Here is a 22,013-nt window from a genome sequence, read left to right on the forward strand (position 1 = left end):
CTGATTATCTCTTTTTTGGGGGGTTTCTTCTGTTTCTTTTTTCTGCCTACTTTTGGATTAAATGAATATTTTTTAGTGTTATGTTTTATTAAATGGCTTTTGGTCATATCCGTGCTATGTTTTTGCTGTAGGAATTACAAAATATATACCTAACCTACCTACTTAGAGTTAGCATTTTACCTCTAAATACAACGTAAAAGTATTACAACCATTTAGGTTTGTTTATTGTAACCCCCTCCCTTATAATTGTATATATATGTGTGTGTGTATATATCCATATACACTTTCAATGACATATAGATATGTATCTATACTTTCAATGTATATCTACATGCATACATTGTATATGTATGTAGACATATATCTACATACATTGAAAGATATATCTACATACATATACAATGCATGTATGATACCTCTGGCCACTACATCCTTCTTAAATTTCCTGTTGCCACTCATGACCCAATTTCCTTGACCAGTTATTCCTCCTTCAAACATCCCTCTTACATGTGATAGTCCTCAGCATTTAGTTTCCCCAACTTTCCCCTAATTATCAGTTGACTCAGTTACCACCAAAATATCAATGACTTCTAGATCCATTTTCCTACCTAGACCTCTCTTCGAAACTCCAGTTATGTATTTCCAACTGCCTTTGTTGTCCCCGATAAACTCCACATTGTAGGAAATAAAAAGGAGTTACAAAAGTTTAGGTTCAAAGCAAAATTTAAAAACTCATAAATGAGACAAAGATTTAGTGATGATAAAGGCTATGGACCACAATGAAGATATAAAAGTAATGAACCTTTCTGTAAAACATGTATGTGATAGAACCGGTCCCCAACTTTAAGCCTTTCAGCGATTCAAGTAATTGCAGAACATCTTTAAAGTACTAAGAGAAATGTCCATCCAGAATTCTATATCCAGCAAAAATACCCTTCAACAATTAAGGCAAAAAGAAAAAGAAAAAAGACATTTCAGATGAAGAAAATCTAAGAGAATGTGTTGTCAGAAGTTCTACTCTAAAATAAATGTATAAGAAGGTCTTTAGGCCAAAGGAAAATTATACCAGTGGTAATACTAGAACTTCAGAGATAAAGAAAGAGCAGCAGAAATGGTATCTGGGAAAATTTTAAAACACAAATGGTTGTTTCTCTTCTTACTCTTTAAAATATGTATAGTGGTTGAAAGCAAAAGTGAAAACACTGGTGAGACTTTCAATGTATGTAGATATATATATGTGTATATATATACACACACACACGTATATCTATATACATGTAGAGGTAATAATGGTAGTTATTTTATGGAGCCGATCTGAGGATAAAATGAGATAATGCGCTTTAAAGTGCTTAGCACAATGTCTGGCAAATAGAAAGCACTGTATAGGCCAGGCATGGTGGCTCACGCCTGTAATCCCAGCACTTTGGGAGGCCTAGGCGGATGGATCACTTGAGGTCAGGAATTTGAGACCAGCCTGGCTAACATGGTGAGACTACATCTCTACTAAAAATATAAAAATTAGCCAGCTGTGGTGGTGGTGGGCTCCTGTAATCCCAGCTACTTGGGAGTGAGGCAGGCGAGTGGCTTGAACCTGGGAGGTGGAGGTTGCAGTGAGCCAAGATTGCGCCACTGCACTCCAGCCTGGGCGACAGAGTGAGACTTGGTCTCAAAAAAAAGAAAGCACCTATAAAAGCCAGCTGGTGATTTTTATATTATTACTGACACAGAAGATAGGGATTGGGGGCAAAGGGAATGTACTCAAAGAACATAGCCTTGTTCATTAATAACGTTAATACTAGACTGGGACACTATTCTACATCAGAAGGTGAATCCTTGTTACATTTGACAAATAAGTTTCATCATTTTTAAAAGCTTTAAATGCATCACAGATTATTTATTCTTGATATGCCATTCATGGTTTATAGATATGTAATAGCAGATTAAATAATTAGATTTTATTAGTTCTGGAGTATTAAATTCTGCTGGAAATGAACTTCCCCCTTCCCTATACCAATACTGAGTGAGGCCTCTTTTTCTCAGATACCAATTAGAAATAAGGGGACAATGTTACACTTTTTCCTTCTAGAAACACACATTGTATAGAGAGTTGTCTTTTGAAGTCTAGAAGTCTGAAAACACTATGATTTTTTTTTTTTTATAATTAATACAATAAATGTATTGGTCAACTCTGAAAAATCTACGGTGGTTTCTGAGATTTAATCTTGGCATGACTTTACCTCTGCATCTCTGTCCTCGGCAGGTAGTTTTGTTTATGGGTGTCATTGGTTGAACAAATATTGTTTTAGTTGCTACAATAAATAAAACATGATCTGTGCTCTAAAGGAGTCAACAAATGAGCCAGGGGGGCATCAGTAATTGCCGGTAATATAATCGTGCTCGCGCTGTCGTGGAGGACCATACAGAGTATCAGAAGCACAGTGCCAGGAGGCACAGCAAAGGGTAGTAGAGGTGACATTTGAGCCCGGCCTTGAAAACTGTCTAGGATTTCTTAGAATTTCAGCAAAGTAAGGTAATTTCTGTCTAAAATATACAGGCAAACTTTTTATTAAAAATATGAGAAATTAATTAACAGAGTATGACCACGATGCAGATTTAAAACCCAAGGCATAATGAGTGCCGTTGACCAGTTCATCCAAACAGCAGAGAAGAGAACATCCATATAGATCCTTCTTGTGTTGCAGAATACAAAGGAGCAGAGAATTTTGCCTCAGTAACTGCCAGGTCATTCTAATTAAAGTACCTGTACATTGTAATATAATTCCTCCATTAAGGTAATAACCGATCAGGTGGTCCAGAGTCTGTGTCATTCAGTCAAGAAAGTCACTCCCTTAACCTAGACTGTGCTGGAAATTCATTGACAAATTTTGTTCTTTGCTTCTCCATTTGTCTTCAGAATTCATGCAGACCACTTGACTTCGTTAGCATTTTCTTTTGTAGGCATATATTAATGTCTTTGGTTAAGCTTCGGCTTCCATTTGCATCAATCCTGTTGTAATTATTGCCTCCTGAGGCATCTTTTTGCTTCCCTTGCATGAGTTTCCAAAACCCTACTTTCTACTTTGTAAGGAGAGTATCCATTTTCTTTAAAGGAGTGGTTTTCAAACTTGCCTGCATATCAGAATTATTTGGGGAGAAGGATAAAAATACAGATTACTGAGCTTCACCTGGGATTCTGTAAATTTGGGTTGCATTTGAGATTACTTTGAACAATTTACCGATGATTTTTGCTTCTCCTCCACTTCAGTTTTAGGAAGGACTGTTTCAAGGCAGCTTTTCAAACTTTAATGACTGTATAAATCACCTGAAGATTGTGAGAAACTGCAGATCCTAATTTAGCAGCCCTGGGTTCAGGCCTGAGATTCTGAAGTTCTCTCAAACGTGATAATATCAATCCCTTGTTGAGCAGAAAGGTTTTTTTGTTTTTTTTTTCCCCCCCCAATATCTTCATGGCATTCAATGAGTAGCAGAGTTTGAAGGTAACTTCTGGAATTTCATCGAATGTGTATGAATTTTTACTCATCTGGATCTTAGGGGACATAACCCATCCAGTTATAGGGAGGGAGGACCTTTAATAACGAAGCCAAATGTGTAGGTTGTCTCCCTCTCCCTGGTGTGCAGAGGTATCCCTTGCACACACTCAAAACTTCTTAGACCAAAAGCATTATAGCTCTAGTTTGCCTTAAAGGAAGTTTATTGTCTATAGAGCATGTGGGTCATTTTCTGCCAAAAAAAATATTCAAATGTCTTCACTCTGAAGCTTTGTTCATTGTATCTGGTGGAATTCCGGTTCTCAGTGAGTAGACACCTAGCTGTGCTTCTAATGTGAAGTGTCTACTAGCCCCATGGTCTCTATTTTGGATTTGAACTTACTTCGACCCCACACCTGATGCCTTTCCATTTAGTCATATTGTGATTCAACATTTTTGTTTCCACATTTTTTATTTCCTATGTTATTATTCCTTAGTTCCCATCTGTAAGATCATAAAGTCCTTTGACCCAAACACAGTTGATATTTCATACATATGTTAAAAACTGAGCTGTGAGACCAGACGTGGTGACTGACACCTGAAATCTCAGCACTTTGGGAGACCAAGACAGAAGGATCAGTTCAAGCCAGGAGTTTGAGATCAGCCTGGGCAACAAAGTGGGACCATGTCTCTAAAAAAGAGAATTAGCTGGGCACAGGGGAGTAGTCCCTGTTACTCTGGAGGCTGAGGCAGGAAGATCACTTGAGCGCGGGAATTCCAGGCTGCAGTGAGCTCTGATAGTGTCACTGCATTCCAGCCTGGGTGCAGAGTGAGACCCTGTCTCCAAAAAAAAAAAAAAAAAAGAAAAAAAGAAAAAATCCAAGGGTATAATGAGGGAACTTCCAGGAAAGTGCTCTTATTTTCTGCTTTTAGAAACCAAAATAATGTTTCATTGTGGGCTGCTACCATTATATGCAGGAAGTTTTAGAATGAAAAACATTCTGAATTGATCCTTGCTAACTTTATTTCAGAAAGTGGTAAAATAGCTGTGGAGTATAGACCCAGTGAAGAGATTGTAGATGTCGGATGGGAAGAAGAACTACACGGTTTAATTCAAGTATGTGGAGATAAAAACTCAAAGGTAACAGGGCCGGGCGCAGCGGCTCAAACGTAATGCCAGTGCTTTGGGAGGCCAAGGCGGGCGGATCACCTGAGGTTGGGAGCTCAAGACCAGCCTGACCAACATGGGGAAACGGTGGTGCATGCATCCCGCTACTTGGGAGGCTGAGGCAGGAGAATCGGTTGAACCTGGGAGGTGGAGGTTGTGGTGAGCCAAGATCGCTCCATTGCACTCCAGCCTGGGAAACAAGAGCGAAACTCCCATCTCAGAAAAACAAAAAAAACCTCAAGGGTCAGATAACATATGCAGTATAACCATAATTCAAAATAAGCAGCAGAATTTGGAGGATAATTTGCTTCATTCTCAGGAAAATGTGAAACTCCGAAACTGCTTTTTGAGTGCAGGGTATTTCTGGGGCTTTTCCTAAAGTCTTGACCTTTGGCTCTTTCCCCTTATTTGGAGTTTGGAGACAGAACTGAGGACTGTGTTACTACAGCTGTGGACACAGGAGAGGGGTTAGTCTCCCCCGGCCCCAGGAGTAAGGGAAGCTGGGCTGCTTGAACACAGGCCTTTTTAGAACTCCCTTCAAACAGGATCCCAGAGATGTGGGGAGAATGTAAGTGGCCTTAAGACTGATTGTGCTACAGCTTTCGAAAACTGTAATGCCTTTCAAATATGACTTATTACTTGGATCTCAATATCTTCCATATACCTTGGGTAGACTATTTTGCTGAAGATCTTTCTGTCAATCATTTACAATCATGTGCTGCAAAATGAAGTTTTGGTCAACAGTAGACCACATATATGATGGTGGTTGCATAGGAGTATAATGGAGCTATCCCTATACAGGCATACCATTTTTATCTTTTTGTTGTTGTTGTTGTTGAGATGGAGTCTCACTCTGTTGCCCAGGCTGGAGTGCGATGGTGTGATCTCAGCTCACTGTAACTTCTACCTCCTGGGTTCAAGTGATTCTCCTACCTCAGCCTCCCGAGTAGCGGGATGCATTATAGGCATGCGCCACCATACTCAGCTAATTTTTATATTTTTAGTAGAGACTGGTTTTTGCCATGTTGGCCAGGCTGGTCTCGAACTCCTGACCTCAGGTGATCCACCCACCTCCGCATCCCAAAGTGCTGGGATTACAGGCATGAGCCACTGTGCCTGGGCCCCATTTTTATCTTTTATACAGTATTTTAACTATACCTTTTCCATGTTTACATACACAAATACCTGCCATTCTGTGACAGTTGCCTTTAATATTCAGTACAGTAACATACAGTACAGGTTTGTAGCCTAGGAGTCGTAGGCCGTACCACATAGCCTAGGTGTGCTGTGGGTTACACCACCTAGGTTTGTAGAAGTATACGCCATGATGTTAGCACAATGGTGAAATCACCTAATGACACCTTTCTCAAGCTCCTCACATGGCAAGCAACGCATGACTGCATATGAAAGCTCTTAAATAGGGATTAAGTTTCTAAATTAATCTCAAAAGAAAACAGTCATTATTTACTATTTATGGAATTTTTTTTAAAAAAGGAGCAAAAGTTTCATTTCAGTGGGAACTTATTTTGGGGCTAGAGTATTTTATTTAACTTTCACCCCAAAGTTGCAACGTGTTTTGAAGTTCTTCCCTGTAAAATAATTATTTTAACTCAATTTAAATAAAACGCATCCAGTAAACTTCAAGCTTTAAGAAGTCTAGGTTCCTGTGAATTGTGAGAGGAAGTCAGCACTGATTTCAGAAATCTGATTATAACAATAGATCCATTCCTAAATGAGGTGAATCTTGGAATCCCTTCAGTTTTATTTTATTTTATTTTATTGAGACGGAGGTTTCTCATTGCCCAGGCTGAAGTGCAATGTTGCAATCTAGGCTCACTGCAACCTCTGCCTCCCAGGTTCAAGTGATTCTCCTGCTTCAACCTCCCGAGTAGCTGGGATTACAGGCATGCACCACCACGCCCAGCTATTAGTAGAGACGGGATTTCAGCATGTTGATCAGGCTGGTCTGGAACTTCTGACCTCAGTGATCTGCCCACCTCGGCCTCCCAAAGTTCTGGCATTATGGATGTGAGCCACTGTGCACAGCCCCCCTTCAAGTTTAAAACCATCACTGTGCACCCTGTGCCTCTGCTAGGTACTGGAATAAGATGAAGCACCTTCTTGGAGTTTACATGCTGATAATTGTGCCAGACAGTAATAGGTAAGAATGGCTGTGGGGGAAGTCAGCTGTGTTCTAATTACAGTCGCATTTCAGGAAATTATTTAACATGTTGACTTTAACAGCCTAAGCCTCTTCTCCATGTGTGCACACAGGGTAGATCTCTGAAGGGTGGTGCTGTAACTTCTAGGGTAATGGCTGTGTTGAGTCAAGGCAGGATGACAGTTCAGCCTCCTCCCTGCTAGTGCAAAGGGCTCTTCACTCGGATTAAAGCCTTCTTTCCCAGACTGAATTGTCCACCCCCCACACCCCTCCTACAGAAAATGTGGAGTCCTCGCTTATTCCCTGGCAGCCCCTACCTAGTAGGGTGGTGAATTCATTATCAAACATGCAACAGTTTAGCGAAAACGGCAACATTTTGGAATAAATGACTGTAATGTGCGTCGTGCCTGCCACCCTAACTGGCGCCCATTTTGCAGCTCAGTTGCTGTCCCTGAAAGGAAGAGTATGCTTGGATTTCACCTTGGAGGAGGAAGAGTTCAGGCTGCCACAACTGGACTAGCACTTCTGAAGATCCCAAGGCGAGGTCCCATGACCCCACCCCACCACACCACAGCAGGCTGCTGGAGTCCTGGGACCACCTGGGTCTGTGGCCCAAATCCTTCCTCCCTAAGGGGAGGGAAAGGGGTGTTCCAGCCGGGCGGGGTGGGAAGGGGTGTTAGGGCGGGATTGTGACATAAGATTGCCCTGGTGACATGGAGCAGATCTGGACCCAAGCCTAATAAAGGTGGCATAAATAAAGGTGTCATAAAGACAGGGCGGGGCACATGCTTATAAGAGGCACGAGCATCTTAGGGTTGCCAGAATGACTCCCGCTCAGTGCGCAGCACTCATGTGTGTCATGTTCTGGCTGCGTTTCTGGGGCCCATGGCCCCTCCTCACATGGCAACTATTGTGTCTACTAGTCAAGGAGACTCAGCCTCTGGAGTGGGTCAAGGACCCACTCCAGCTGACCTCTAACCCCCTGGGACCGCCTAAGCCCCGGTCTTCCCGCTCCTCCCATCTCCCATGGGAATCTCCCCATGCGCCCACTCCCCCGGCAGACCCGGGGGACTTTGATTACCTGGGGCCCTCTGCTTCCTCGCAGATGTCAGCCCTGCCCCAGGAATCGACTGAAAATTTGGTTCCATTCCTGGACACGGATTCAGCTGAAGAGCTGCCCCTGGGGCCAGAGCAGTTCTCCGCTGCACACCAGGATTTAAATGACAAGCTGACTCCGGAAGAAAGGCTCCCAGAGGTGGTCCCACTGCTGGACGGGGATCAGAATCAGACCCTAGTTCAGCTTCCTCGCCTCAAAAGTAAGGTTCCAACTGTAGATCTAGATCGGGCTGCAGGTCATCAGGCAGATGAAATACTTGTTCCGCTAGACAGTAAGATTTCAAAACCAACCACATTTATTGTTTCGCCCAAGAACCTGAAGAAAGATCTAGCTGAGCGTTGGAGCCTTGCTGAGATTGTTGGAATTCCACACCGATTATCCAAACCTCAGCGTGAGAAACAGACTTTGCAGGATGAATATTCGAGTATGGACACACTGTATCCCGGCGGCCTGCCTCCAGAACTCCGGGTGAACTCAGATGAGCCTCCAGGGCCCCCTGAGCGAGTTGGACTTTCTCAATTCCATCTAGAGCCGGAAACTCAAAATCCAGAGACCCTTGAACACATCCAATCCTCTTTACTCCAGCAAGAAGCCCCAGGGCAGCTTCCACAGCTCCCTGAGGAGGAAGAACCTTCTTCCACCCAGCAGGTGGCCCCAGCTCTGCCTCCAGCATCCTCTATGGAAAGTCTAACTCTACCGAATCGTGAGGTGACAGTTCAGCCTCCAGGTGAGGATCAAGCTCATTATAACTTGCCTAGCATTACAATTAAACCTGCAGATGTGGAGGTTCCCATGACTCCAGAGGCTGAAAACGAGACAGAATCTTCTGAAGTCCAGCAGGAGTCCCCAGGTCAGCCTCCAGAGGAGGTGGAACCTTCTGCAACCCAACAGGAGCCCCCAACTGAGCCTCCAGGTCCTCCTGTGGAGCCTGAACTTTCCCCCAGTGAGCAGGAGCAGCCAGCTCAGCCTTCTGAGTCTTCTGGGGAGGTTGAATCTTCTCCAGCCCTGCAGGAGACCCCAGCTCAGCCTCCAGAACATCATGAAGTCACAGTTTCACCTCCTGGTCACCATCAGACTCAGCATTCAGATATGCCCAGTGTCTCTGTTAAGCCTCCAGATGTGCAGCTCACCATAGCAACAGAGCCTAGTGCAGAGGTGGGAACTTCTCCAGTCCTCCAGGAGGCTACAGCTCAGCTTTCAGGGCCAGGTAATGATGTAGAACCTCCCACCATCCAGCACGGGGGCCCACCTCTGCCTCCAGAGTCACTGGAAGAGGCTGGACCTTTAGCAATTCAACAGGAGACTTCAGTTCAATCTCCGGAATCTATTAATAATGAGAACCCCTCTCCAACCCAGCAGGAGGCTGCAGCTGAGCATCCACAGACCGCTGAGGAGGGTGAGTCTTCTCTAACCCAGCAGGAGGCCCCAGCTCAGACTCCAGAGCTCCCTAATGTAGTTGTAGCTCAACCTCCAGAGCATTCAAACCTGACTCAAGCCACAGTTCAACCTTTGGACCTGGGACTTACCATCACTCCAGAATCCGTGACAGAGGTTGAACTTTCTCCAACCATGCAGGAGACCCCAACTCAGCCTCCCAAGAAAGTTGTATCCCAACTTCCAGTACATCAAGAGATAACAATTCCAACACCAGGTCAGGATGAAGCTCAGCATCCAATGTCACCCAGCATTACAGTTCAACCTTTGGACCTGGGACTTACCATCGCTCCAGAACCCACTACGGAGGCTGAACATTCTACACCCCTGAAGAAGACTATAGCTCCACCAAAACATCCTAAGGTGACACTTCCACATCCAGACCAGGTTCAGACTCAGTATTTACACCTGACTCAAGCCACAGTTCAACCTTTGGACCTGGGACTTACCATCACTCCAGAATCCGTGACAGAGGTTGAACTTTCTCCAACCATGCAGGAGACCCCAACTCAGCCTCCCAAGAAAGTTGTATCCCAACTTCCAGTACATCAAGAGATAACAATTCCAACACCAGGTCAGGATGAAGCTCAGCATCCAATGTCACCCAGCATTACAGTTCAACCTTTGGACCTGGGACTTACCATCGCTCCAGAACCCACTACGGAGGCTGAACATTCTACACCCGTGAAGAAGACTATAGCTCCTCCAAAACATCCTAAGGTGACACTTCCACATCCAGACCAGGTTCAGACTCAGTATTTACACCTGACTCAAGCCACAGTTCAACCTTTGGATCTGGGGTTTATCATCACTCCAGAATCCACAACAGAGGTTGAACTTTCTACTGTCCTGATGACTACAGCTCCTCCTCCAGAACACCCTGAGGTGACACTTCCACCTTCAGACCAGGTTCAGACTCAGCATTCACACCTGACTCAAGCCACAGTTCAACCTTTGGACCTAGGGTTTACCATCACTCCAGAATCCACGACAGAGGTTGAACTTTCTCCAACCATGCAGGAGACCCCAACTCAGCCTCCTAAGAAAGTTGTACCCCAACTTCTAGTACATCAAGAGGTAACAATTCCAACACCAAGTCAGGATGAAGCTCAGCATCCAATGTCACCCAGCGTCACAGTTCAACCTTTGGACCTGGGACTTACCAGCACTCCAGAACCCACTATGGAGGTTGAACTTTCTACAGCCCTGACGACTACAGCTCCTCCTCCAGAACACCCTGAGGTGACACTTCCACCTTCAGACAAGGGTCAGGCTCAGCATTCACACCTGACTCAAGGCACAGTTCAACCTCTGGCCCTGGAGCTTACCATAACTACAGAACCTACTACAGAGGTTAAACCATCTCCAACCACAGAGGAGACCTCAACTCAGCCTCCAGACCCGGGACTTGCCTTAACTCCAGAGCCCACTACAGAGACTGGACATTCTACAGCCCTGGAGACGACTACAGCTCCTCGTCCAGACCAGGTTCAGACTCTGCATCAAAGCCTGACTGAAGTCACAGGTCCACATACTGAACTAGAACCCACTCGGGATTCATTGGTACAGTCTGAAAGTCACGCCCAAAATAAGACTTTAACTGCATCAGAGGAACAGAAGGCCTCCATAAGCACCAACATATGTGAACTCTGTACCTGCGGAGATGAGACACTGTCATGTGTTAATCTCAGCCCAAAGCAGAGGTTCCGCCAAGTGCCTGTGCCAGAGCCCAACACCTACAATGGCACCTTCACCATCTTGTAAGGATCACCTTTCCCCAATTGTCCTCTGTGTCCTGCCTGATGTGGCAGCCTTTTCCTGGAGGCCTTCCTGGCTTTCTTTATCTCCCCATGCCATACTGACAACTGACTTTCTGCTTTCACCTTTGCTTGTCAATTCTCCCTTCTCATTCTCCTTTAATGTTAGGCCCATTCTCCAGTCTTTTACTTTTACTCCAGCTTTTACTCTTACTTGTTTTCTCATCCATTTTTATTTAGCCCCATCACATCATTGCTTAACCGCTGCTCTCCTCCCATTTTTGCTTCACCCTCTTTACAGCAACCTGTCCCTCTCCCGATCTCAGTGATGAGGCTCTAAGTGGTTAAGAGTTGATTCCGGGCCGGGCGCGGTGGCTCAAGCCTGTAATCCCAGCACTTTGGGAGGCCGAGATCGGTGGATCACGAGGTCAGGAGATCGAGACCATCGTGGCTAACACGGTGAAACCCCATCTCTACTAAAAAATACAAAAAACTAGCTGGGCGAGGTGGCGGGCGCCTGTAGTCCCAGCTACTCGGGAGGCTGAGGCAGGAGAATGGCGTAAACCCAGAAGGTGGAGCTTGCAGTGAGCTGAGATCCGGCCACTGCACTCCAGCCTGGGTGACAGAGCAAGACTCCCTCTCAAAAAAAAAAAAAAGAGTTGATTCCGGAGCCAGGCTGCCTGGGGTTGAACCCAGGTCTGTTTATTAGGTTGGTGACCCAGAGCAAGTTATTCCACTCTGTGACTCAATTTCCTCACCTTTCAACTGGGGATTATGCTAGTTCCCATTTCATAGGATTGTTGTGAAATGTAGGTGAGTGAATATATGAAACACTTCATCAGTGCCTAGCACATGTAGGAGTGTTGGCTGTTAACATGATTACTCAGTCCTTTAGTTATGTCCACAACTCATCGTTGTCCCTGGCTTTCTATATATGGCACTCGTTTTGTGTCAAACCCAGGGCCAAGTATGCTACTGTCTCCAGAACATGAAAATGATAGGAGGGAAGAAATAGAATAGGCATAAAAAGGGAGGTATATATAATTAATCACTAAAAGAAAATGCATACTGTCGGTACTAGAATTTACCAGAATCTGTGATCCTTGAGGTGCGGAGATCAAGGAAAGCTATATGGATAAGCTAAAACTTTACTTGGGTCTTAAAGACTAGCTGTAATTTGTTAAATAGAAAAAAAATGGGAGTACAGTCTAGGCAAAGGCATGCCTACAGGTATGGTTGGAATTTAGTAGACCGATCTGGCTGCAAAGAATTAGGTGAGGGAGCAATGCAGATATGATTATGTAAAACCTTGACTATCAGCTATAGGAGTTTGAAAGTTACACAGTGAGGTATGGAAAGCCATTGAAAGTTTCCAAGCAAGAGAGATTAAATTACTAAAACAGGAGAATTATTTTATTTTGTTTTTTGCTTTATGTTCAAGTGTAGACATGCAAAGGATTATTTTAGAATCCATATGTAGAGCGCCCAAAAGGAATAGCTTATTTCAGGGAGACAACATAGAAAGGTCTCGCAAAACGTAGGAGTAAAGTGTGAAGGGGCCAAATCAGATCGGTTGTAATAAGAGTGGAAAGAAAAAGCCTAGGATGTTTCAGCAGAGGGCAAAGCTTTGGTGCTACCTGGCACAGAGTTTCTTTCTGCTTATTTATTGATAGTGATAAACTTTTGCCCATTTTTCTGTTGAATTATTTACTATTTTTGTGTTGATTTGTAGGAGTTTGTTTAGACACGTAAGTGCTTTTTGATAAAATACTTACATTCAAAGTAATTAACTGGCATCGTCTGTCCAAGAGATGGGACGGATATGAAGTTAAGCTTCCGGGAGATGCCTCATCATTTGTGCCAGTGGCCCCGCATTGTTTCTTGATGAATTGTGCAAACTGGGAAGCTGATAGCTCTGGAAATGAGAAAGCAGGTGTTATTTTCTGTAACTGAATATCCCTGACAAGGTTGCCAGGATTCTTTTACTTATCCTGTTCATTCTTTTCCTACCTATTCAAGGATATAAACTGTGTTTCTTCACAGAAATTTCCAAGGAAACTATATTCCTCACATTGATGGAAATGTATGGAAAGCATACAGTTGGACCGAGAAACTGTGAGTATATATTCTCTCTGAATATGACAAAAAACTAACTGCATTGTAAGATCCTTCTTGGTCCAGAATTTTGAGGTCAATACCTCTGAAAAAAGATATTTCCCCTCCATTCCCCAAATCAGCCTCTGTTGATTGCAATCCTATGGTTATTTTAAAATTAAATTTGGTAGGCTCTCTTTAAGAGGCAACTTAAATTTATGTATCATACAAATAATACATGGTTATATTCTCTTTTTTCCTCTTTTTTTTTTCAGAGTCAGGATATTACTTTGTCCCCCAGGCTGGAGTGCAGTGGCACAATTACATCTCATTGCAGCCTTCGCCTCCCAGCCTCAAGCGATCCTCCCACCTCAGCCTCCCAAGTAGCTGGGACCACAGGTGCATGCCACCACGCCCACCCAATTTTGTATTTTTTGTAGAGACAGGGTCTTCCCATGCTGCTTAGGCTGGTCTTGAACTCCTGAGCTCAAGTCCTCCTCTCACCTTGGCCTCCTAACATCCTCATATTACAGGCATGAGCCACTACCCCCAGCCTGATTCTATTTTTAATGTATAAAAATGCAATAACAGGTATAACAAAAACCCTCCTTGTGCCCTACTCCCTCATCCCTGAGGTAGTGCTACTCTGTATTTAGTGTATATCCTTCCAGACTTTTTCCCATTTGCCTACATACATATTTACATAAAGCAAAATAGATTTGCTGTGTGATTTTAAAAATCTTTTTCCTTTACATAAATGGTAACATCTTGTAATTTGATTCTTTCACTTCATGATATGCCTTAGATTTGTTTCCTTCCCAGTACTCAGATGGTCACCCCATTCATTTAAACTCCTGAATCATCCATAGTCTGGATGCATCATAGTTTATTTAATAATTCCCCCATTGATGAATGTTTAGATTATGCTTAGTTTTCTTGTTACATGCATTGCTGCAGTGAAATCCCTGTACATGCTTCTTTGTGAACATGGGCAAGTATTCCTGTAGCATAGATATCTAGAAATGGAATTGTTGAAGTGAAGACTATGTAGATATAAAATTTTAATTGCCCTCAAAAATGTTGTGCCAACTTACTCTAAGCTGGAGAATACCCAGCGGTGAAAAGGTGTGGGGAGATGACATCATTCATTTCCCCACACCTTTTCACCACTGGGTATTCTCCAACTTTTTGTTGCTGTTATGGATGAATAAAAGGGATTCCACCTAAATTTGAATTTTTCTGATTACTCATGAATTTAATTAAATATCATTATATGTTTATGGAACATTTCTGTTTCTTCTCTGAGTTTTCTATCCTTTGTTCTTTTTCCTGTTGAATTGTTTTATCCTTTTCTTACTGATTTGTAGAAGGAATTGATTTAGACACAAATGATTTTGGAAAAAATGCTTACATTCGAAGTAACTGGCATTTTTCACAACAGTTTGTGTGTCACATTACCAGTTCAACTTATATAGACAAGCCATACATGAGTTCTAAATTAAAAATAAAACACATGCTAGGTGTGGTGGCTCATGCCTGTAATCCCAGCACCTTGGGAGGTCTAGGCAGGTGGATCACCTGAGGTCAGGAGTTTGAGACCAGCCTGGCCAATATGGTGAAACCCCATCTCTACTAAAAATGCAAAAATTAGGCAGGTGTGGTGGTGGGTGCCTGTAATCCCAGCTACTTGGGAAGCTGAGGCAGGAGAATTGCTTTATTTATTTTTTGAGACCTAATTTTGTTCTTGTCGCCCAGGCTGGAGTGCAATGGTACGATCTTGGCTCACTGCAGCCTCCACCACCTCCACCTCCTGGGTTCAAGCGATTCTCCTGCCTCAGCCTCCCGGGTAGCTGGAATTACAGGTGCCCGCCACCATGCCCAGCTAATTTTTATATTTTTAGTAGAGACAGCGTTTCACCATGTTGACCAGGCTGGTCTTGAACTCATGACCTCAGGTGATTCACCTGCCTTGGCTCCCCAAAGTGCTGGGATTACAGGTATGAGCCACCACGCCAGGCCAGAGCTACATTTTAAAAGCAAGGCAATTATTACAAAAGTCAGGATAGTTGTTACCTAATTTGGGTTAGAGAGAGGGATTTGATTGGAAAGGGGCACACTGGGGCTTCTGGGATGCTAGCAATGTTCTTTTGTAACAATATGGGTATCTCCTTTTTAATTATTAAACTGAATATTTGGCCAGGTGAGGTGGGTCATGTCTGCAATCGCAACACTTTGGGAGGCAGAGACAGGAGGATCACTTGAGCCAGGAGTTTGACACCAGTCTGGGTACAGAGTGAGACCCTGTCTCAGAAATTAAATTAAATAAAATACAAAGAACATTGATGTCCTGTACACGGTATGCACATTGTAGTTCTCACATTTTTTTTTGATGGGGGTAAAAGGTTGAATGGCTTCACTTGCAGCCCTGACATGGTTCCATGTGGGGCTTTCATTAGGTTTGGGAAAAGAGGAGAAAATGGAAGTGCTGCTGATCTTGGTGCCACCCAGAGGTGGATTCTAAGAGGGACTTTGGGATCTAGAGAGGAGGCAGTTTGGTGGGAAGAGTGGGTAGGGGTGTGCTTGTGTGTGTGTGCGCTTTCCTGTGTGTGCCTGTGTTTGTGTGTGTGTGTGTGTGTAGTGGTGGACAGAGATGGACACAACAAGAAAAATGTAAGGAAAGATTTGAATGAAAGCAGAGCAGATACCACCGTCTTGAGATGACCATGACCCAGCTTTCCCCCACATGCAGGACATAGTCCTGTGCGGCAAATAGTTGTACTTTGCATTTTAATCTAGAAATAACTTGTTCATTTTCCAGAATTCTCAATGAAAATTATTTGACTGAATTACATAAGGATTCATTTGAAGGCCTGCTATCCCTCCAGTATTTGTAAGTTAGTTAATCACATTTATCAGTTTTTAGTCGTATTATCTGTAAAATGAATAAGGGGTTCAAATTAGATAATCTCTAAGATTTCTTCCAGCAATAAAATTCTGCAATTCTGTAGGTTTCTATAGGGTCTCAGCCCATCTCTAGCATTAGCTATGTCCTGTGCATTTTCAGTTTTTAAATTATATAGACAAAATGCAGACAGAAAAAAGTTTCACATGGTAATAAGATCTGAGCAGTGACTGACACCCGTATGAACCTTGTTTTATAAGGGTTCACACACCATCTTCTATTCAGTCTACAACCAATAGATCAAATCTAATCTATGGTCTATTTTTAAATAGCCCATTAAGTTAAGAATGGTTTCTGCATTTTTAAAGGACTATGAAAGTAAAAGAAAAGAAAGAGAAATATGCAAGAGAGATCACATGTGGCCCACAAAGCCTAAAATATTTACTGTCTTTCACAAAAAAAGATTTGAAAAAGTTGGTTTAGTAGGATGAAAGGAATTAAAGTTAACTTCAGATTGTTACCTAAAGGAGAAGAAAATATAGACCACCTACATTCATTTGAACATCATTAATCCAGAAATTTTTGGTAATTTAATATGAATTAAAATAACAGTAAATATTAAAAATCAGCTGAATTGTATAAATAATAGATCAAGAATATTAAGCTACCAATAGAATAGACTGGTATTAAGGGTTTCATTTCAGGAATTGTTATATGAAAACAGATGTTTAAAATGATGGTTAAGTGGTAGAGCTAGAAATGTTTACACTAAGAAGCATACCAGAAATGCCCCTAACTCTTCACCAATTACAAAATAACTGTCTCCCCAGCCCTGTTACCAAGAAAGGGATACCTGCATAGTATTTCTGTCTGTTTAGAGACAAGAAGATACTATGTTCATTGCTATGGAAGCTTGATTCTTATCCTTTGTCCATAGAGGTGTGTATGTCATTAATCCTTATTAAGCTCATTAGTGATGCTGTTTTGCAAACAGATTCTTTCAAATGTAGAGGAATTAAGGCAAGTGGATATAAAGACCCTCAAGTGGATGCCAAAGTGCTACAGTGGCCATGAAGTAATAAAACTACATTTCCTTTAAAATAGTCATTTTCCTTCTACTCCCCCAGTTATTCATTTATTTAACAAATATTTGAATTTGCTTTATTTCCATGTGTCAGTTTTAAACATGGTGGGTGATGCAGATGAGCAAAACCTAGTCCATGCTTGCAAGGAGTTTATGCTCAGAAGAAATGGTATAAAAAATAACTACATTAAAAAGAAGAAATGGATGTGGGCATGAGGAGGGATACATTGTTTCTGGAGCATAGAAAAGGGGAAAATGCCTTCAGTCTGGACCCAGGAAGATGTTACTAGAACAATGCCATTTGAATAGGACTTTGAAGGGCCATTGTGTAACATCGGACAGACATCTTAGGGAAAGTATTCTAAACTTGCAAAAGGAAAATGGGAGAAGGGCAAATCATAGGAAAGTGTTCGAGGAATGCCATGAGTACCTGTAGAGTACAAGGAGGGAGAGTAGGAAATTGGAACCAGATCTTCTAGGGCTTTGAATGCCCAGCTGAGGAACCATCATGGGGAACTGTGTTACCGCAGCAGTGCTGTAGATAGATCTGCATCACAATCACTGAGAGGGCGCGTTAGAACTCAGTTCCGGACTCCACCCTCGTGGTTACTGATTCAGTTGGTCTAGAGTGGGACCAAGAATTTGCATCTACAATAATTTCCCAGGAAATGCTGGTCTTTGCAAACCACTTGTGGAGAGTTTATCTGATGATTGTGTGCAGGATAGTTTAGGAAGGGAGAGACTAGAGATGGAGACATCAACCAGACAGTGTTACACCATCCAGGTAAAGAGGGAGGGACCAGTCCCATCACTGTATAACTGAAGAAATTGCTTTCATGAAATATTAAAGCAATATAAAACCAAAAATGAGTTTCTATTAATATGATAGAAATTGATCTATGAATATGATTTGAATTAGTTCAAAGTTATGTGTTAGTTAAAGGGGTAACTTCCTTTCAAATGATGTGAAAGATGTCTTTTATTTCTTCTGATACTGAACTGGCTTAGGAAAACAGACCTAAACTAGGAAGGTGTATAAATGTGAGACTATTTTTTTTAGTATTAGAAACTATATGTAAAAACTTTGAGCTCATAATCTAGGATTTGATGAGACTACAAAAGGGCATCTAATCAAGTCTGCTGCTCTCAGGAAAAATTCATTCCAAAGTCTATTAAGATGTATATTCTATTTATGAAAACCATGAAGGTGAGACTCTAGGAGAGATATGGGCAGGGTTAGGGGCTCTGGAAAGTTCAAACACAAGTCGAGACATTTAGAGTTGAGATGAAAAATGTGTATTCAATATTATTCTAAACTCTTACTATTACTCATACTAATCAACCTCTAATAACTAATCAAGGCAATATTTTTCTTTTACTTTTTCCTAGAGATTTATCCTGCAATAAAATACAGTCTATTGAAAGACATACATTTGAACCACTACCATTTTTGCAATATATGTAAGTTACAAATATAACTTGATTACATTTGGAATTTTTATAGAACTTAATTATAAACCTCTTTGAAATACGATTAAAATTTTACCAGTAGGAAGCTACTAAAATTATATAGCAAATCCTTTTTGTCTCTAGCAAAGATTAGTGTGAAAATTACAAAGATCATAGTGAATCATGAGAAAGCAGTGGTTCTCAACTGGTGTGATTTTGTACTCAGGTGACATTTGGTAATGTCTGGATACAGTTTTGGTTGACAAAACTGTGGGTGTGCTCCTGGCATCTAGTGGGTAGAGGCCAGGGATGCTGCTAAACATCCTCCAAGGTACAAGACAAATGCCCACAGCAAACAGTTACAGAGTCCAAAATGTCGATGGTAATGAAGTTGTGAAATCCTGTTCTAGAGAAATAAAGATCACTTATCACAGGTATTTACTGAGCATTCACTGTTTTGTAGCTAATGCACCACATGTGCAATGCTAAAGTATAAATCATAAGCCAGTATCTTCCACAGTGAGATTTCCTTAGTGCATAGAGAAAAGATTAGGGTTATGTTCCATCCTATATAAATTAGAATCACAGCAAATGATAAATGTTCTGAAATTTTTTTTTTCTTTTGGCTTGTGTCTTTTTTTGTAGAAATCTTGGTTGCAATTTACTCACAGAACTGAGCTTTGGAACATTTCAGGCCTGGCACGGAATGCAGTTTTTATACAAGTTGTAAGTGAAATAGAAGATGAATACATGTAAACAACTATTTATGTATAAAAATACATACAATTATTGGTTAGCTGGGTACAATTCCATTATGAACTCTGAAAAGGACGTCTTAAGATCCATTCATTTTTCTCAAATGGGGAAACAAAGGTACAAAGAGGCCAAGAGACTTACATAGCTTATATATGACTTGCTCTGCTTGTGCTAGTTCTGACCTTTGGCATGGGCAAGAAAAGGCATCAAACAAGTGACCCTCAAATTAGCCTTGTTGCTGGGTAGGGTGGCTCAGGCCTGTAATCCCAGCACTTTGGGAGCCACATGTTCTCACTTATAAGTGGGAGCTATACATTGAGTACATATGGACAAAGAAAAGAACAACAAGTACCGGGGAGCTGTTGTTCCCGTGGCAGGTGGGAGGAGGGTGAGAATCAAAAAGCTACCTATTGTGTACTATGCTTATTACCTGGGTGACAAAATAATCTGTACACCAGACCCCTGTGACATACAATTTACCTGTATTAGAAACCTGCACATGTACCCCTAAACCTAAAATAAAAGTTATAAAAAATAAATGAAGGCTGGGCATGGTAGTGGCTCATGCCTGTAATTCCAGCACTTTGGGAGACCAAGGTTGGTGGATCACCAGAGGTCAGGAGTTCGAGACCAGCCTGACCAACGTGGTGAAACCCCGTCTCTACTAAAAATACAAAAATTAGCCGGGCATGGTGGCAGGTGCCTGTAATCCCAGCTGCTCAGGGGGCTGAGGCAGGAGAATCGCTTGAACCCGGGAGACGGAGGTTGCAGTGAGCTGAGGTCATGCCATTGCACTCAAGCCTGGTGATAGAGCGAGACTCTGACAGAGATGGAGTTTTACCACGTTGGTCAGGCTGGTCTGGAACTCCTGGCCTCAGATGATCCACCCGCCTTGGCCTCCCAAAGTGCTGGGATTACAGGCATGAGCCACCATGCCTGGCCAATAAATGGAAATGTTGACTCAAAAGAAGGAAGGGAGGGAGGGAAATGAAGAAAGAAAGATAAAGAAAGAAAAGAAAAATGTAAAAACCTGTAAAGTAAACCCTTTTTCTTCCTACAGATTAAGCACATGAGTTCAGATTACAGCTTTGCTTCTTTTTTCTTTCTTTCTTTCTTTCTTTTCTTTTATTTGGTGGTGGGGGATCGAGTTTTGTTCTTATTGCCCAGGCTGGAGTGCAGTGGCACGATCTTGGCTCACCGCAACCTCCTCCTCCCAGGTTCAAGCGATTCCCCTGCCTCAGCCTCCTAGTAGCTGGGATTACAGGCATGTGCCACCACACCCGGCTAATTTTGTATTTTTAGTAGAGATGGGGTTTCTCTATGTTGGTCAGGCTGGTCTTGAACTCCCGACCTCAAGTGATCTGCCTGCCTCAGCCTCCTACAGTGCTAGGATTACAGGCGTGAGCCACCGCACCCGGCAGTTTAGCTTCTTAATAGCTTGGTGACCTAGGACAAGTTGTGTAACCTCAGTTTCCTCATTTATAAAATAGGGCAATAATATCTAGCACATAAGGTTGTTGTGAGGATTAAATGTGAAATACCGATCACAAACACCTAGCAGCCCAATAGATACTCACTGTAATAATTATTATTTTTATAATTTCTGCAATAGTGATGATTCTTGGGTTAATGTAAAGGCTGATTTTCTTTTGTTTCTTCCTGTTTCTTTTCTTTTTCTTGTTCACTTAAAAGAATTAAAAAGAAAATAGGGCCGGGCGCGGTGGCTCAAGCCTGTAATCCCAGCACTTTGGGAGGCCGAGACGGGCGGATCACGAGGTCAGGAGATCGAGACTATCCTGGCTAACACGGTGAAACCCCGTCTCTATTAAGAAATACAAAAAAAACTAGCCAGGCGAGGTGGCGGGCGCCTGTAGTCCCAGCTACTCGGGAGGCTGAGGCCGGAGAATGGCGTGAACCCAGGAGGCGGAGCTTGCAGTGAGCTGAGATCCGGCCACTGCACTCCAGCCTGGGCGACAGAGCGAGACTCCGTCTCAAAAAAAAAAAAAGAAAAAAAAAAGAAAACAGATTGCAGCATTTTGGAATAAAAAATCCCATCGAAATGAATGTATTCATTTTATTGACATATAAACAAAATGTCATTTGTTTATTCAATAAACTTTTTTTTTTTTTTTTTTTTTTGAGACAGTTTTGCTCTTGTTGCCCAGGCTGGAGTGCAGTGGTGCGATCTTGGATCACGACAACCTCCACCTCCCAGGTTCAAGCGATTCTCCTGCCTCAGCCTTCCCAAGTAGCTAGGATTACAGGCATGCACCACCAAACCCAGCTAATTTTATATTTTTAGTAGAGGTGGGGTTTCTCCATGTGGGTCAGGCTGGTCTCAAACTCCCGACCTCAGGTGATCTGCCCACCTCAGCCTCCCAAAGTGCTGGGATTACAGGCATAAGCCACCATGCCCGGCCCAATAAACATTTATTAAATGCCTAGTAAATTTCAGACATCATGCCAGGCACAGGGATGACAATGAGAATCAGATGTGGTCTCTGCCCTCAAGGAGCTGATAGTCCAGGAGACTGACAAGTAAGACAGGTGATTACATGCAATGTAACAAAGGCTGTGATGTCATACAAGAAGACAAGTGGGAG

The 22,013-nt window shown here is 42.5% G+C and overlaps 1 protein-coding gene across 18 annotated transcripts in view; it reads left to right on the forward strand.

The window, feature by feature from the left end:
* Positions 1-22,013, forward strand: part of LOC103243248 (leucine-rich repeat-containing protein 37A3-like) — a 61,057-nt gene that overhangs the window by 19,851 nt on the left and 19,193 nt on the right. For 6 of the 18 annotated variants that reach the window (XM_073005194.1, XM_073005192.1, XM_073005195.1 and 3 more), the window contains 8 exons: positions 4,520-4,629; positions 6,513-6,817; positions 7,255-7,420; positions 7,923-11,128; positions 13,169-13,240; positions 16,038-16,109; positions 18,595-18,666; positions 19,300-19,380. In XM_073005194.1, coding sequence (XP_072861295.1) covers positions 6,765-6,817; positions 7,255-7,420; positions 7,923-11,128; positions 13,169-13,240; positions 16,038-16,109; positions 18,595-18,666; positions 19,300-19,380 — 3,722 coding nt within the window. In that variant the 5' untranslated portion in view covers positions 4,520-4,629; positions 6,513-6,764. Of the gene's footprint in view, positions 1-4,519; positions 4,630-6,512; positions 6,818-7,254; positions 7,421-7,470; positions 11,129-13,168; positions 13,241-16,037; positions 16,110-18,594; positions 18,667-19,299; positions 19,381-22,013 lie in introns of those variants that run through there. The other 12 variants (XM_073005196.1, XM_073005201.1, XM_073005204.1 and 9 more) reach the window with 10 other exon arrangements.

The sequence above is a fragment of the Chlorocebus sabaeus genome, chromosome 16 (genome assembly GCF_047675955.1).
Source record: "Chlorocebus sabaeus isolate Y175 chromosome 16, mChlSab1.0.hap1, whole genome shotgun sequence".
Classification (NCBI taxonomy): domain Eukaryota; kingdom Metazoa; phylum Chordata; class Mammalia; order Primates; family Cercopithecidae; genus Chlorocebus; species Chlorocebus sabaeus.